This window comes from Melospiza georgiana, chromosome 3 (genome assembly GCF_028018845.1).
Source record: "Melospiza georgiana isolate bMelGeo1 chromosome 3, bMelGeo1.pri, whole genome shotgun sequence".
Taxonomy (NCBI): Eukaryota; Metazoa; Chordata; class Aves; order Passeriformes; family Passerellidae; genus Melospiza; species Melospiza georgiana.
The window spans coordinates 21880493-21895887 of NC_080432.1; the positions used below are offsets into that span (position 1 = coordinate 21880493).

The 15395-nt window shown below is 43.2% G+C and overlaps 1 protein-coding gene across 29 annotated transcripts in view; it reads left to right on the plus strand.

The window, feature by feature from the left end:
* The first annotated feature begins 4614 nt into the window (after positions 1-4614).
* Positions 4615-15395, plus strand: part of NRXN1 (neurexin 1) — a 681183-nt gene continuing 670402 nt past the window's right edge. For 28 of the 29 annotated variants that reach the window (XM_058019627.1, XM_058019629.1, XM_058019648.1 and 25 more), the window contains exons 1-2: positions 4615-4677; positions 8489-9995. In XM_058019627.1, the coding sequence (XP_057875610.1) occupies positions 9257-9995 (739 nt within the window). In that variant the 5' untranslated portion in view covers positions 4615-4677; positions 8489-9256. Of the gene's footprint in view, positions 4678-4801; positions 4824-8488; positions 9996-15395 lie in introns of those variants that run through there. The other variant, XM_058019628.1, reaches the window with a different exon arrangement.

Sequence of the window (15395 nt, forward strand, 5' to 3'; positions counted from 1 at the left end):
TGCAATAGCAGAAGACTGGGAAATATGATTAAATTCCAGTACTGAGTATAAGGTCAATAAATGTTTTAAATCATTGTAGGTGTGCTCCTGTACTTTATTATTTATCCATTCAGAATTGGTATTGAGCAAGTTTTTAACAATTTAATCCTCCAAAGTTAGCTATAAGCTATCTCCAAAAACTCATTATCTAGAGAAACTATCAAATCCAGAGAGATGCCTCTCTGTTCCATTTTCTGATTTCAAACATGTCTCAGTCAAATACTTCCAGTACTGTATTTCATTATTTGCTGCAATTAATTTTGTTGAACTATACAGATTTGGTTCTTTCTTTTACTTCAAGTTCTTAAAGTGCTTCAAAATTTTCTTTAATTAGTTTGAATTGAGCAGCCAAGGACCTACATAACACACTGACTTTTTCCAAGGCAGGTATCTTCTAATTTCTTTTTATTTAGATTTGCCCATACTTTATTTATTCACATCTGAGTAATATGGCAGTTCACAGGCAGAAATTATATATTTTTTCTCCACATCTCTGTAAATCTCACTGCCTGTATGCAGATAAAGACAATTGCATACATCTCCCTCAGTTCTGCTGCACATCTACCTTGTCCCATTTGTTCCTCATTCTGGACCAAGTTCAGAAGATGTTACTGAATTGTTCAAAAGAATATTAATGACTGTCCTCCAAAAAAACACTTTTATTCACACATGCAAAGGGTCAAATTTCTGGTGAGTCTGAAGATCTCAAGGACTTGATTTGGTATAGATGGATTACTGATGATAATTTACTCATGATACTTTCAAAGCAGGGAAATATGTCAGGCATGTGTTGCATGATTATAACCAGAACAGAGCTTTGATGTGCCCCCAAAATCCAACCACTCCATTCCCAAGCATTACCCTGGACCACTTCAGCAAAGAAACAGGTTTTCTCTCTTCCAAGTCTTTAAAACAACTCCTGCTGTCTTCAGTCTCAGAAATTACTTTCTCCCTTTTCACATCCCTTCTCATGCCTGCCCAGATAGCCAGTGTTCTCTGGAAGTGCATTTAGTTTGATTTTAATTGTAGGTTTTGCTAGTTTTGTGGGGCTTTGTTGTTGGTGGTGTTTTTTTTTGTGTGTGTTTTATTTCTCAGCAGAATCATTCTTATTTCTTCTGCAGTGCCTTGACTGGTTCCTTCCTTTCTTATTAGCTCTGACAGCCATGGCAATTGCATGTGCGTGCCTCAGAGACAGCTCCAGCACTCACTGCAGCTTGCCAAAAGATGTCTTATTTAAAATTACAACCGTTGGACAATTTCACATATGTACTTCAAAGGCACTTTGTTCCGACAATACACATCCCTCCTAAAGGCCTCGAACTTGCAAGTTGGATAATGTACTGCGTTCTCCCTGACAGAAAATATGATTGGTTTGTTTTCAAGAAGATCCTTGCTGCTTTTATCTCTTTATTTTTCCAAATCTATAAATATTTTGGTATAACACAGGACGTTAATTTATGCAGAAGACAGTCAGGTTTCTGTAAGGCCATGTGTTTCTTACAAGATATATCATATATTTGTCAAGCTGAAAAACCTACATAGATGGTATGGAAATCACATATTTTTTTTCTCTTATTTTTTTTCCTTACTGTTTCTTGGGTTTGTTTTTTTTTGGATTTTTTTTGGGTTTTTTTTGTGCTGCTTCAAAATGAATCAACTATGACACCATATGCTGCAACAATTGCTGAGAATGACAAAAGTAATATATTTTTCTCAACAAAAAAGCACCATTAAATTAAAGAAATTGTATTTCCCTTAAATCTTCCTGTATCTTCCTGGCTCACTTAACATCTTGTTCTTTTATTTCTATATAGGCTCTTGCCATCCTTCCTTTCACTGGGGCAGGCTTCTTTCTAGAGAAACATGAGCATCCTCTGGCTACTGCTGGAATAACTGAGATGTCCTTCACTTTAAAGGTAGAAGAATCCTCCACCTGTGCCAGGACCTCCACTGTGCCAGCACATTCAGGGTGGATTGGCCTTGGGATTTGACATTCCCCATCTAAGAGCATGAGTTTCACCTTGTTCTTACTGTGAGCCTATTAAAATAAAGCTACAATAAAAATTGTAAAATATATATATACATATATATATAATGTATATGTATTATATATATTATATTATATTATATTATATTATATTATATTATATTATATTATATTATATTATATTATATTTATTATATTATATTATATTATATTTATTATATTATATTATATTATATTATATTATATTATATTATATTATATGTACACTAAATACTATTATCAAGTTACAACTTTGCTTCTTTAAAAAATGTGTATCACTTATCATGTTTCAGCCTACAATTTATCTGCTTTTCATAGCAGAAGAGTTATTTGCTCCTTGCTCTGCTTGAAGGGGTCAAGTTACAAGAATTATCAAGAGAAATCCTCACTCTGTTTGAAATTAACTGCTGGATGTGGATATCAGTTGGCTGAACAAAAGGAATGTCTGATTATGCTCTAAGCACTGAAGATACATTGCATATCTAGGAAGCTTTTCTTCTCATTACTTAACATGTTGCTTGGTTACCTCATCAAACTTGTCATCTGTGAGGAAACCCATCTCATGAAGAAAAAAATAAACTATAAAGCTAACTCCACTGGGACTGAAATGAGAGATGGGCTTTCTATTTGTGCTTATTTCTGAAGTTTCAGCTCAAAACTGAGTTGCTATGTTGCTACCCCAGATATGAAAAAAATAAAATTGCACAGATTATTCCCAAAACATTGTGTCATGCCCCATAGTGGAGTGCTCTTCAGACCCTCAGTGTGACAAACATCACTCTGTGTGTTCAAAAGTTGCCAGGACCTTGGATAAGGCTTCATGCAAATCCCTTACAATCAATTTTTCACTTTTCTGTAAGCCATAGATACTAAGTTAGAAGGCCAACAGACAGAGAAAAGTTTGGCACAATCAAACACTTCCCATGCCACTAAACCCAAAAATCTTGAGAAGCCTGGACTTTCTCTAACAGTTCACCATCATTTGGAGACAACACAGAGTCAGGCAGGTTTGACACTGGAAAATGGCTTTCCCAATCATTTCTCCTGTGGTTGTGGTAGACCTGATCCTTGGGTGTGCTCTGGTCATGAGATTATACCTCCATTTTCCACAGGCTGTGCAGAATTCAGCAAACCTCAGTTCCGGGGCGTAAAAGAAGATGACATGACAACAATGATAATAAAGATGATGATGACGATGATGATAATTAATAGTAGTAATAGCACCAAAACACTAACAAAAAGACCAACCAACCAACCAACCCTCTCCAAACTAAAAGAAGCCATGTAGAAAAGAATCCCTCAAACCTCCGTTCTGGGGCGTGAAAAAAGATAACGATAATGATAATAAAGATGATGATGATGATAATTAGTAGTAGTAGTATTACCAAAATACTAACAAAAAAACCAACCAACCAACCAACCCTCTCCAAACTAAAAGAAACGATCTAGAAAAGAATCCCTCAAACTTCGGTTCCGGGGCGTAAAAAAAAGATAACGATAATGGTAATAAAGATGATGATGATGATGATGATGATGATAATTAGTAGTAGTAGTATTACCAAAATACTAACAAAAAAACCAACCAACCAACCAACCAACCCTCTCCAAACTAAAAGAAACCATCTAGAAAAGAATCCCTCAAACTTCAGTTCTGGGGCATAAAAAAATATAACGATAATGGTAATAAAGATGATGATGATGATGATGATGATGATGATAATTAATAGTAGTAGTATTACCAAAATACTAAGAAAAAAACCAACCAACCAACCAACCCTCTCCAAACTAAAAGAAACGATCTAGAAAAGAATCCCTCAAACTTCGGTTCCGGGGCGTAAAAAAAGATAACGATAATGGTAATAAAGATGATGATAATGATGATGATGATGATAATTAGTAGTAGTAGTATTACCAAAATACTAACAAAAAAACCAACCAACCAACCAACCAACCCTCTCCAAACTAAAAGAAACGATCTAGAAAAGAATCCCTCAAACTTCGGTTCCGGGGCGTAAAAAAAGATAACGATAATGGTAATAAAGATGATGATGATGATGATGATGGTAATTAGTAGTAGTAGTATTACCAAAATACTAACAAAAAAACCAACCAACCAACCCTCTCCGAACTAAACCACCTAGAAAAGAGCCCCTCAAACCCCACGCAAAGAGCTTTGCCCGGGAAGCCGCCAGCTCCCTCTGGGCCGTGTTGCACCAGCGCTGCAGCGCCTCTCCCTCTGCCCATGCGACCCCTCCGACCCTCCCCAGCCATCCGCCGGCAGCAGCGTGCGCTTCTCCCGCGCGGTCCCTCCATCCATCCGTGTGAGTGTCGGTGTCGGTGTCGGTGCCGGTGCCGGTCCGGGCGGGCCGGGCCGGGCCGGGGCGGGGTCCGCAGCGCGCACGGTGCCGCCCCCGGCGGGCAGACGGGCTCGGCGGCGTCACGCGGCGGTGCCGCCCCCCGCTCCCGGCGGCCGCCCCCGCCCGCCGCTGCCGCCGCCGCCGCCGCGCACCCGCAGCAGCGCCCGCTCCGCTCGGCTCCGCTCGGTGGGCGAGCGGCACAGGCAGCCCCGGCAGCCGCGCCCGGCCCGGCCCGGCCCCGCGGCCCCCGCGCAGGTAAGGCGGCGCCGCCGAGGAGCAGCCCCGCTCCGCCGCGGAGGAGCCGGTGGTGGCGGTGGCGGAGAGAGAGAGAGAGGCTGGTGGTTTGCGTGCGGCGTTGTGGAGAGGTGGATGGCGAGGAGAGGAGATGGTGGAGCGGAGGTGTAAGTTAAAGGTTGGATGCGGTGATTTATTGCCCCTTGCCGAGGTGGGGGGGAGGAGGAGGGGAAGAAGGGGGTCTGCGAGACTTGAGCGATAAAATCAATCTGCTGCATGTTCTCCCTGGCGTGAGGTGCCGTGGTGAAACGCGAAGCCGGGGCAGCGGTGGGATATCGCAATATTTATTGTTGTTATTTATCGGCGGCGGGCTGAAAGAGGCGAGGGGCTTGTGCGGGAAGTGCATTGATAATTTGGGACATTTTCTATTGTGTGTCAGAAGAAAGAGGGCACTCGGCTTCTTCTGTATGTGTTTGAAACTGTTTAGGTTCCTGCTGATGGTGTGCATTTTTGAAGGGGTAGAAATTATATCATAAGCATATTGAAATAAAGACATCTGCAGACTGGAAGGGGAGCAAAATCGATCATTCCAGCCGCTTTGGAAGGAATTTGATTCTAGAAATTACGTAGAAATGAAAGGAAAAGATTAATGATGCTGTTAAGTCTGCTTTTGAATTAGAGCGCTTCTCCCTTTGGCTGCAGCAAGGTTGTTTTTCAGATCCTTTTATTTCATCCGGTAATTTGTGAACTCTGGTCTTCCCCGCACCCAGAGACAATGCACTGTATTTCATACAATAAGGATTCTGCCAAGGATTGTGCATGCCAACCGACCTGGCATTTATTAAGGATTTATTGACCTATGGGTGTCTCTCTCTCTCTCTTTTTCTAATTTGAAAAGGCTCAATCGGGGCACCTGTGACTAAATCATGATTTTTGAAGAATAAAAAATGGTTGTAAAGGGGTGGGGGAAGCACGCGAATTCACTGGCGAGGCTCTGAATGCAATAGCTACATTTATATCGGTTTGTGCCTATTTCTCGCTACATACGTGCGTGTTCATGGATACATTGCTGGGAGGGATGCCTGGTGCTTAAGAGCCATTTCAGATAGATAGATAGATAGATAGATAGATATCAATAAATTGCCCTCTTCCGACAATGAAAGTGTCCCTCTGCTTTGGAAATGACTAGACAAGACTGCTGTTTATTGGCAATGTGTGAATTACACCGGCAGTAATAAATAAGCAATTGTTTGCTGGGCTATTTTTTCCTTGGGTCTTTCTCCTTTCTTTTACGGTCTTTCCACCTCTCTGTCTTTTTGTATTTCCTTTTTTTTTTTTTTTTTTTTTTTTTTTTTAATTTCCCTCTTTTTTTTTTCCTTCTTTTTTCTTTCCCCCTCTCGCCACTGCTGCTGCTGTGTGTGTGTGTGTGTGTGTGAGTGAGTGAGGGGGCAGGCAGGCGCTGCAGCCAGCGGCAGGCAGCGGGCAGGGATACAGGGATACAGGGATACAGGGATACAGGGATAGGGATGCTCTCGAGGTGGGATCCCCGCACGGCTCTCTCCGCGGACACCTGTAGGGATCGCTCTGGCACGCACGGCGGCCGCGCACACACGCTCGCACACACTCACACTCGCACCGCGTCCTTGCCTGCCTCTCCCCACCCCTGACAGACACCACGGGCTCCCGGCGCCCTCCCGCTCCCGCGCCCCTCGCACGGAGGCGCAAACCCTTCCCTTCCTTCCTTCGCCGCGCTCCTCCCGCAGCCGCGGCGCCCGCCCCGCGCACCTTGCGCTCCCTCCCTCCCCGCCGCGCCTCCCGCATTCCCTCCCCACCGCCCCTTCCCCCGGGGCCAGCCCGGTAACCCCCGTGAACACACACACACACACACACACACGCACAGGCACCCCATCTCCTGCAACCTCCCCTTTCCCCCACTCATCACCCCTCGCACACAGCCCCCTCCCTCCGTGTCATTGTCCCCGCACGCCGTGTCTCACACCGCCAGCCAGCACCCGGCTCCCCGCACCCCTACCCGCCCCAAACCCGCTCCATCACCGCCTCCTTCCCCTCCGCCGCAGCGGCCGCCCGCACATCCCCTGCCCGCCCCGCAGCGCGGCCCCCCGGGCTCCCCGCGGGCTCCCCTCGGAGCGCAGCCCCCGGCGGGGCCGCTCGGGTCCGCTCCGCTCCGCTCCGGTCGGGGCGGGCGCGGGCAGCGGCGCCGCCGCCCCGTCGGGCCGCGCAGGGCGGAGCTGTTCCGGGTGCTGAAGCGGGAGCGGCCGCTCGGCTCTGCCGTGCCGCAAGCCAGCGGCGCCCCAGCCCGCGGGCACCGCCGCGCCCGGGAGGGCCCTTTGGGGAGCGGGGATGCGGGGGCTCCCGGAAAACCCCTCGGCCGGATGGTAGCGGCGTTGCCAGGGGTGGCTCCTGCCGAGGGGCAGGGAGGGCGTGGGGGGAACCTAGGGGCCTGCCTGATGCTGGTGGGCACACCTGGTATCTGCCCGCGAAGTTTGGGGGGGTTTCTCCTCCTCTCCCTTTTGCTGCTCTTGCCCATCTCACGTGTGGCAAATAATAAAAATAATCGTGTTGACATTTAGAGGAACGAAATTAAATATAGAGAGAGTAGGAGGTGACTTAGCAGCTCTGAACGTGTCAGGTGCAGGCAGCTGAGGTGTGTGCCTGTTTTTAAAACATTTCTCCCTGGCAGGGTCATCTCTGCCCCCTCTCCCCACACACGCATGCACACACACACACACACACACACACCCCAGCCCAGAAGAGGTCTTGGCAGCAGCTCTGGCCATGCTATTGTGCCTGCCTAAGTGCTGCTGGCAAAGAAATGTAAGGGAGGGGAAGGGGAAGCGCTGAGTGAGGGAGGTGTTGGAGATCCTCTCCTCCATCAGGAGAGATCTGCTAATACACAGCTTCCAGAAAAGATACAGCAGCTCTGGGGCAGAAAAGCAGCCTCTCCGCTGAAACGATTTGGATGTAGAGACCTCTTCAGAGGATAAGGGTGAACTGTGGCATATATATAATTTTGAAAACAGAGGAGCTGTTCTCTCCTTGTTCTCTTAAATAAGGGCAGCTGAGTAAATATACATAAAATACTGCAACCAATTTCAGAGGACTAACACCTGGGATTAGCTGATCTGCATTGTGAATAATGTCAACATCAGAGCTGGCTTGAATTGGATTTTCCCTGCCATAGCAAAAAATATCAGCCCCAGAGGAAACCAGGTAGCAGAAAAAAGAAAATGTTTTCAAAAACATTAAAAAAATTCAAAAAGCTATCTAAGAAACTATTGCAATTCTTCCTCTCCCCAGGAAAAATAAACCAGTAGGTGTGCCATGCGTGGTGGAGCTTTTCAGTTCCTGCTGGGAGCTTTATTTTTTTGACCTGTATTAGAAACAACCAGAACTGGGCTTGGTAGCATCATCTGTATGACTAGGAGCTTGTAGCTTCACAGGTGATGGTGTTTTCAAAAATAAATTAAAATAAAATACACTGAAGAATAAACACCACCTTTTCTGTTTAACATTGTTCTTGCAAGAATAAAATGCACTACTGAAATATTTGAAAGTTTTGGAAAGGTAAGTAGTTTACATTTAGATTATACTATAAAAATGTAATCTAGTATAAACATATATGTTGAGATTTGTGTTTAGCACTGCAACCTATTTCAATTTCTCAGTAACTCGAAAATTACAGCAGCATTTTCCTAATGCCCAACACCAGTCAAAATGAAAAAATAATCACAAACGTTCACTATTGATCAACTTTGTGATTCAACATGTTATTAGTTGTCATTTCTTATTATTCTGTTTCAATTCCTTGCAGATTAGAAACAAAAACAATAGAGGAAAATCACCCACCCCGCTGGATCTTAGCCTTGGCCTTTTTCAAGCAAAGAGAAGAGGAGCTGCCAGGCTTTGCATGTCAAGTGGTCACTCGGCTGTTTGACAGCTTCTGGGTTTCAACCCCGTTGGGATTGAGGCAGCTCAAGCAACCACCAGCGATGAGTCCTGTCGTCTGCTGACGCTGCTCCAGCACCATGGCAGACAGGCTGTGATATGACAAGAGGAGCCATCCTAGGGAGGCAGCGTTGGGATCCATAATTGGCTTCCTGGGAAACTACAGCTCGTGGAGAGGATGTAAAAAGAGGCGCGCATGTGCCAGGATATTGCTACAGCCTTGCCGAGCTGGTGGATCCACTTGGAGGAGAGTTTTGCCACTGATCTTGGGTTTTTTCCCGGTTTGGTAATGTTGGCTTTGGGGAAAATTTCTGCTGACTCACCCACCCCTGGACACCTTTTGCAGAGCGTGGCCGGCCAGTGAAGAGATCCAACGGCGTCTTACCCCGACTGCGGGTCCCCTCCGGTGGCCCCTGGCACCATCTTGTGCCCAACCCCATCCCGTGGGGCAGCTGCGGCCCCCCGCCCCGGGGAGTCTCCCACAGTGACCCCCGCACCCGGGGCGGGGGTGAGCGTGCCCAAAGCTTCCAGCGCGGCCGGCGCCCGGCAAGATTTTACCCTGTCTGCCGCCGGGGCCCCGGTGCTGCCCCCCGCCAGCCCTGCCGCCCCGCTCAGCCGCCCCAGGCCGCGCAGGATGGGGGCGGTGCTGGTGCGGCGCGGGGGCTGCCTGCTGCTCTGGCTGGCCCTACTGCTGGGCTGCTGGGCCGAGCTGGGCAGCGGGCTGGAGTTCCCGGGTGCGGAGGGCCAGTGGACCCGCTTCCCCAAGTGGAACGCCTGCTGCGAGAGCGAAATGAGCTTCAACATGAAGACGCGCAGCTCCAGCGGGCTGGTGCTCTACTTCGACGACGAGGGTTTCTGTGACTTCCTGGAGCTCATCCTCACCCAGGGAGGGCGGCTACAGCTCAGCTTCTCCATCTTCTGCGCCGAGCCCGCCACCCTGCTCTCGGACACGGCGGTCAACGACAACCGCTGGCACGCCGTTGTCATCCGCCGCCACTTCAAGAACACGACGCTGATCATTGACCGAGCGGAGGCCAAGTGGGTGGAGGTGAAGTCCAAACGGCGGGACATGACTGTCTTCAGCGGGCTCTTCCTAGGAGGGCTCCCGCCGGAGCTGCGGTCGGCGACGCTAAAGCTGACGCTCTCCTCCGTCAAGGACCGGGAGCCCTTCAAGGGCTGGATAACAGACGTGCGGGTGAACTACACGCAGGCGTCGCCTCTGGAGAGCCAGGAGGTGCGGCTGGATGATGAGCAGAGCCGGCTGTGCGCCAGGGACGACGTCTGCCTCAACGGGGGCGTCTGCTCGGTGCTCAACGACCAGGCCGTCTGCGACTGCTCCCAAACGGGCTTCCGAGGGAAGGACTGCAGTGAAGGTAAGGGGCCATCTCAGCTCGCCCCATCGCCCCCCTCCCCATCGCTCCGTGGAGGGGACGGGTCAGAGGCCAGGCCTGCATGAAGTTTCATCTGTATGAGTGGATCTTCCTCCCTCCCCACCCTTCCCACCAAGTCCCCAGCTTCCCTCTTCCCCACCTTCTCCTCCATGTCTTCCATGTGTCTCTGTGGCCAACCATGGTGCCATCACTCTTCTGTTCTCTGCGAGGATGAGTGAGAGGAGGAAGAGGGTGTTATCTGAGCATCTTCCCGTGATTTCGGGTTGTTCTGGGTAAAGGAGAGATGGGTGCTGGGTACCAGGTGTCACCCAGATGGCAGGGGGTGGCTGGAACCACGCTCGGTGGGAGCTGAGGGAGGGGACGTGCATGCCTATCACAAGCAGCTGGTGGTAATTAATTTGGGGAGCAGGGAAATTGATGCTGGGAATAATTTAACTGGATTAAGTGCAAAGGTGACCTGGGCTTGGTTTTGTAGGGTAGAGGAGACCCAGAGTCCACTTTGTATTTGCCTCTGCTATGTCATTGAAATAAAATCAGTGATTTATTTGTGAATTCCTTAAATTGTGGCCGGGAAGGAAGGGGATTAAACAGAGGATTATGTTTTTGCATGAATGCGAAGGGTACTGCTTTGCAACATATTTAGCAATTCACCATGCCAGTTAGACAGGGAGAACACAAAAGGGCAAGGGGGAAGAACCTACTCCAAGACCACAAAATGACTGAGTAGTTTTACCAAGGAAGAGGGAACCTGGAAAAACAGCAGTTTCCTTAATCTCATCTACAAATAAATCACTGGGTAAAATATGATTCATATTCAGTGCCCATTGTTTTTGGCAAATGGAAAGAATGTGAACGTTTTCTTTGCAGATGCATGCAGGACTCTTGTTTTAATTATTTTGTTAGTAAATGTACCATTGCTTGCAGCTCCTTAGGCATAGAAATTATGTATGTTGTGTACCTAGAGCAGGACGTGAAGGTGTATAAATGAAATAAGAGCAAATGTATCAAGGGAAAATATGATTATCATGTCAAAATTGGAGACCAGAGACCTAAGTTTAAAATGTAAAAGGTAAATATGAATAAGATATTATCAAGGCCAAATTAAGATCTTCACTGAGTGGCTGCATGACATTTATGGCTGAATAATTTGCCTTTAGCATTTCTATCAGATTTCACTCATTATAAGAAAGAAAACATCATTTGTGACTGTGCTTTATTATGTAACACCTTCTGTCCTTAGTGTCAATACTCAAAATGCTACAGTCATTCTGCATCCTGTTTACTTTTATCAGCCGTTTATCTCTCATCTGCCATTTGTGAAAAATTCAAACCAAACTAACACTTTAAATAATTTTTATAGGAGCAAATAATAGTTTTCAGAAAATTAGTCATTTCTACTTTCAATTGCACCCATTCCTAGAAACTGTAAAATGAAATATCTTTTATATTAGGTAAATCCTCTCAATTGATTTAGTATTTGGGTGTCAATTTTTAATATATGATACTATACTACATAATATATAGGTGCATGTACAATATGTCTTAATGTCTTAGCATCTCTGAGTTAGGCCCTGTTATAAAGAAAAAGAAAATTATGAGGTGTAACAGCTTTGTTAAAGCAATAATGGTAATTTAAATACTATTCATGCTATTTTACATTTATATACCCTTTACACTAAAACATAGTTTGCTTATTTATTTGAAGTTATTTTGCATATATAATACTTAGGTGAAAGAGTTCACATGATTGCATGTAGTATCAATCAGATAAATTATTGCCTTTACATAATAATAGGTTCAGTGACTATTTTGAAGGAACATTTTTACGTTTAGATAAAATTTTAGAGAAATACATGTCCATATTTATATTTAGTGAAAATGGTATAGAATTTTTAAGATAATACTCAAAATAACATTTAGAATCCCCTTCAAATTAAGATGAAATGCTGACTTCATGAAAGTGCTAGTGGTTTACAGTAGACATTGGCGTCATCAAGATTCTCTTCACATGTCCATTGACTACTAAGAAGCCTTATAAAATAATGGGAAAGCCTATAATTTTAGCAGAAAGTATTCAGATTCTGATTTCATTTGAAACAGGAGGCAACATTTGCCCTGACAGCAACATAAATGGAACCACATTGCAGTTTATACCTGTTAATTGAGAAAAGGTAGCAGCTGACGCTTCCATCAGTCAAGTTTTGATGAAGGGATTCGAAATCACTCATATGTGCCAGCAAAGATATCGAACTGTTATAAATTATTTAATATTCTAAGAAACTGAAACGGCAGGAGGACAAGTAAAGCCTTTGTATCTGCCAAGAAAGAAACCTTGGCTTCTGTCCTTTAGTTTTTTGTAGCCAACATAGACATTAAGCTGTTGAACTTTGATCTTTTGTTCCCAGAATGTGTAAATTTCCCACAAGCCTTGGAAAGACATTGCCATTGCTAGAGGATCATGTCAGGCTGCAATTATCTGAAGGGGTCTTTTGAGGTTTTTTTGTTTAAAAATGGTTTTAGATACGAAGACCACCCACTTTCCATTTTTATCTAAAATTTTATCCACATTTCCTAGTCGATACCTTCTCTTTAAAGGTGAAAGATGGTGATCAAATTCTATTTTCCTTGGATTTTTTTAATATATATAATTTTTTTTTTTTGCCTCGGATTTGTTGTTTTTCTATATGTCTGCAGTTTAGTAAAACACAGAGTTCCTTGGTGTAATGAGGATTGTAGGAATTAATACCAACAATAACAAAGAAAATATTTTCAAAATTTTCTACCCTGACTTGCACGTTTAGGAATTAAAAAGTAATAGATTTAGAGTCAACGTTTCAAGTCTTAAGATGCCATTTTAAATACAAGTTCAGTTATTTTCAGGAGAAAATCTGGTGGTTTTTTCCCCAGATTTTCATCTTTGAAAAGCTTATTATTGATCCCTGAAGTAATATTTTTTCTTGTAAGAATGAAGTTCAACCAAGTTTTGGGTTTGATTTTTTTGTTCTTTTGGGGTTTTTTTTTGCTTCTTTTTTATTTTTTAACAAAAAATAGTAATTTAAATTATTTCCAGTAATATAATAATATAAATTATAGTAATATAAATTATTTCCAGTAGGCTTAACTGGTTTTATACCTGTCTAAATCAGGAGTAGCTTCATTTATGTTTTATGAACTACACCACTGGGAGAACAGTGCAAGCTAGGAAGGAAACATTGAGTCATTCCTTTTGTTCCAGTAGGATCTAAGTTCTCTTCCATGGGAACATTGGCATAAATCAGAGAAAAAGGACTGAAATTTTGTTTAAGTGTCAAGGATGTGCAATCCATAGCAAGAAAAAATATGATCTCTAGCAGTTCTCTGGTTGATAAACTTATGAATAAAAACATTACAAGAGCCTTCTGAAAGATAAAATCTCTGCTTTGTGCTGAAAAAGGCAAGTGTATATTAGTCCACATAATAATAGTGATTCAGTAGAAGGAAAAAATACACAAAATTATAAAGAATTTTATTAGGAATAAGAGTAGCATTGAAATAGACCCTGACTAACATATCAGTTTTCTGTTAAGTTTTTGACTTACAATTCAACCTTCTATTAGGTGAAAATTACAATATTTCCTGAAATTACTCAAATTGTTATGGCTTGATACTATGATAGGGAGAGATTTTTATTAAAAATATATACTTCAAAGTCAGATTTCTAGTTCATTAAGTCAAGTTCCTAGAAGGTAAGGAGAATACATTCTTCAAATCAGTGAACCTCCAAATTGTAATTTTTCTCCGTAGGTTAAAATGTCAAAATAAAAAAACCCTCCCTATTTTGCCTATTAAATAGTGGCCCTCTGACTTTAGACAAAAAAAAAAAAATAGTATCATTTTTCTTTCATCTTCATTTATATAAAAATAGTCTTGTCCAGTATCCTGTCTGAGAAAGAAAGCAGGCATTTCTAAAAGAGGTAGTAAAATACACAGGGTGCATTGAGTTGGGGAAAGTTTCTCACTGATGCTAACTTCTTGTCACTCCATGCTTTTCTGCTTTTCTGTATCTCTAGTGGCTTGAAAAAGTTGCAGACAGGATCCTTTATCTTTTTAAAATACAGCTTCATTACTTACCTCAATATTAGCATCTATTCAGGCAATTGCTCTGTGAGTTCAAACTATTCCTGTCTATAATATGTATTTTAGCTGTTCCACTGAGTTTCTGGATTGTGAGAAAAATGAGGGCTGTTCAGGCAGCTGTTCTCTGTAAGAGATACTCTTCCTTGTCAGATATTCAGAAGTTGATGCCAGCTATGTTTTGAACTGTGAAAGTGATTTTTCAGGAAGTCAGTTCCAGATGTCTCAGCCTAGCCAGCACTTAGATTTGTTTGTTTGGGTTCTGAATACACTGCATCAGTCTTTCTTGTATTTCCTTTTGCATGTTTACTTTTTTAAAAGCCATCCAATATTTATATCTCTTTAATTTTTTTGATATTTTAATCCATTTTGCTCTCTTTATGCCTTGAATGAAACATTTGAACTTCTTTTGGCATTAATTATCTATTGCAAGTTGTGTGTATGAGAGAGATGTTGTTGAACTCATTGCCAATAGTCACTCTTAACAGAGTAGTCACCATGGCCTTTTTTCCTCTTGAATCCTAGCTAAATCTACTTTGGACTATTAAATACTGTGAACAAAACTTGCCTTTTTGATTTACACTTAAGAACCTTTATCTATATGATCTGTGTTTCTTCTTCATGCTGATTTTCTCGTCAGTGTCAGTGGCCTCTGGGGTGATGTTGGATTAGAAGGAGGGCTAGGAATGCACCAGAGATTGCACTGAGGTTCTGTATATGTACAAATCATACAAATAATTTAACATTTATTATTTCACTTTATTTAATATTTTGAAATGGTGACTTTTTTGTCAGAGTAAAATCTTGAGAGCAGATAGTCAAGTAATCAAAAAGTCATTCAGAACTGTTACATCTGTTACATTCACATTTAGTCATATAAAAACCCAATCCTTATGTCAGTTTAAAGGGCAGTTTTGCATCATTTTCCTAATGAAATTTCATAGAGTATTTTGTTTGCCAGGATTCAGTATGATAGGATATTGATTTCAATATCTGCCTCATGTAAAATCACAGGAATTAAAATACTGTTACGCTGGTAATTAGGAGTTGGCAGTCTGTTTTATATTATCTTCTGAGGAGGTTTCTTGTTGAGTATTACTAATCCTTTCAAAATGATGATATTGAAATGTTTATAGCCTAGATCTTGGTACTCCAGGTAAATAATATTTTAAATAGTGAGGTTTTTGTTTCCCTTTGGACCTAGTTGAGGTGTTGGTTCCTTATTTAATTTAAATCTATATTGTGAATTATAGACACCTAATAGCCTAG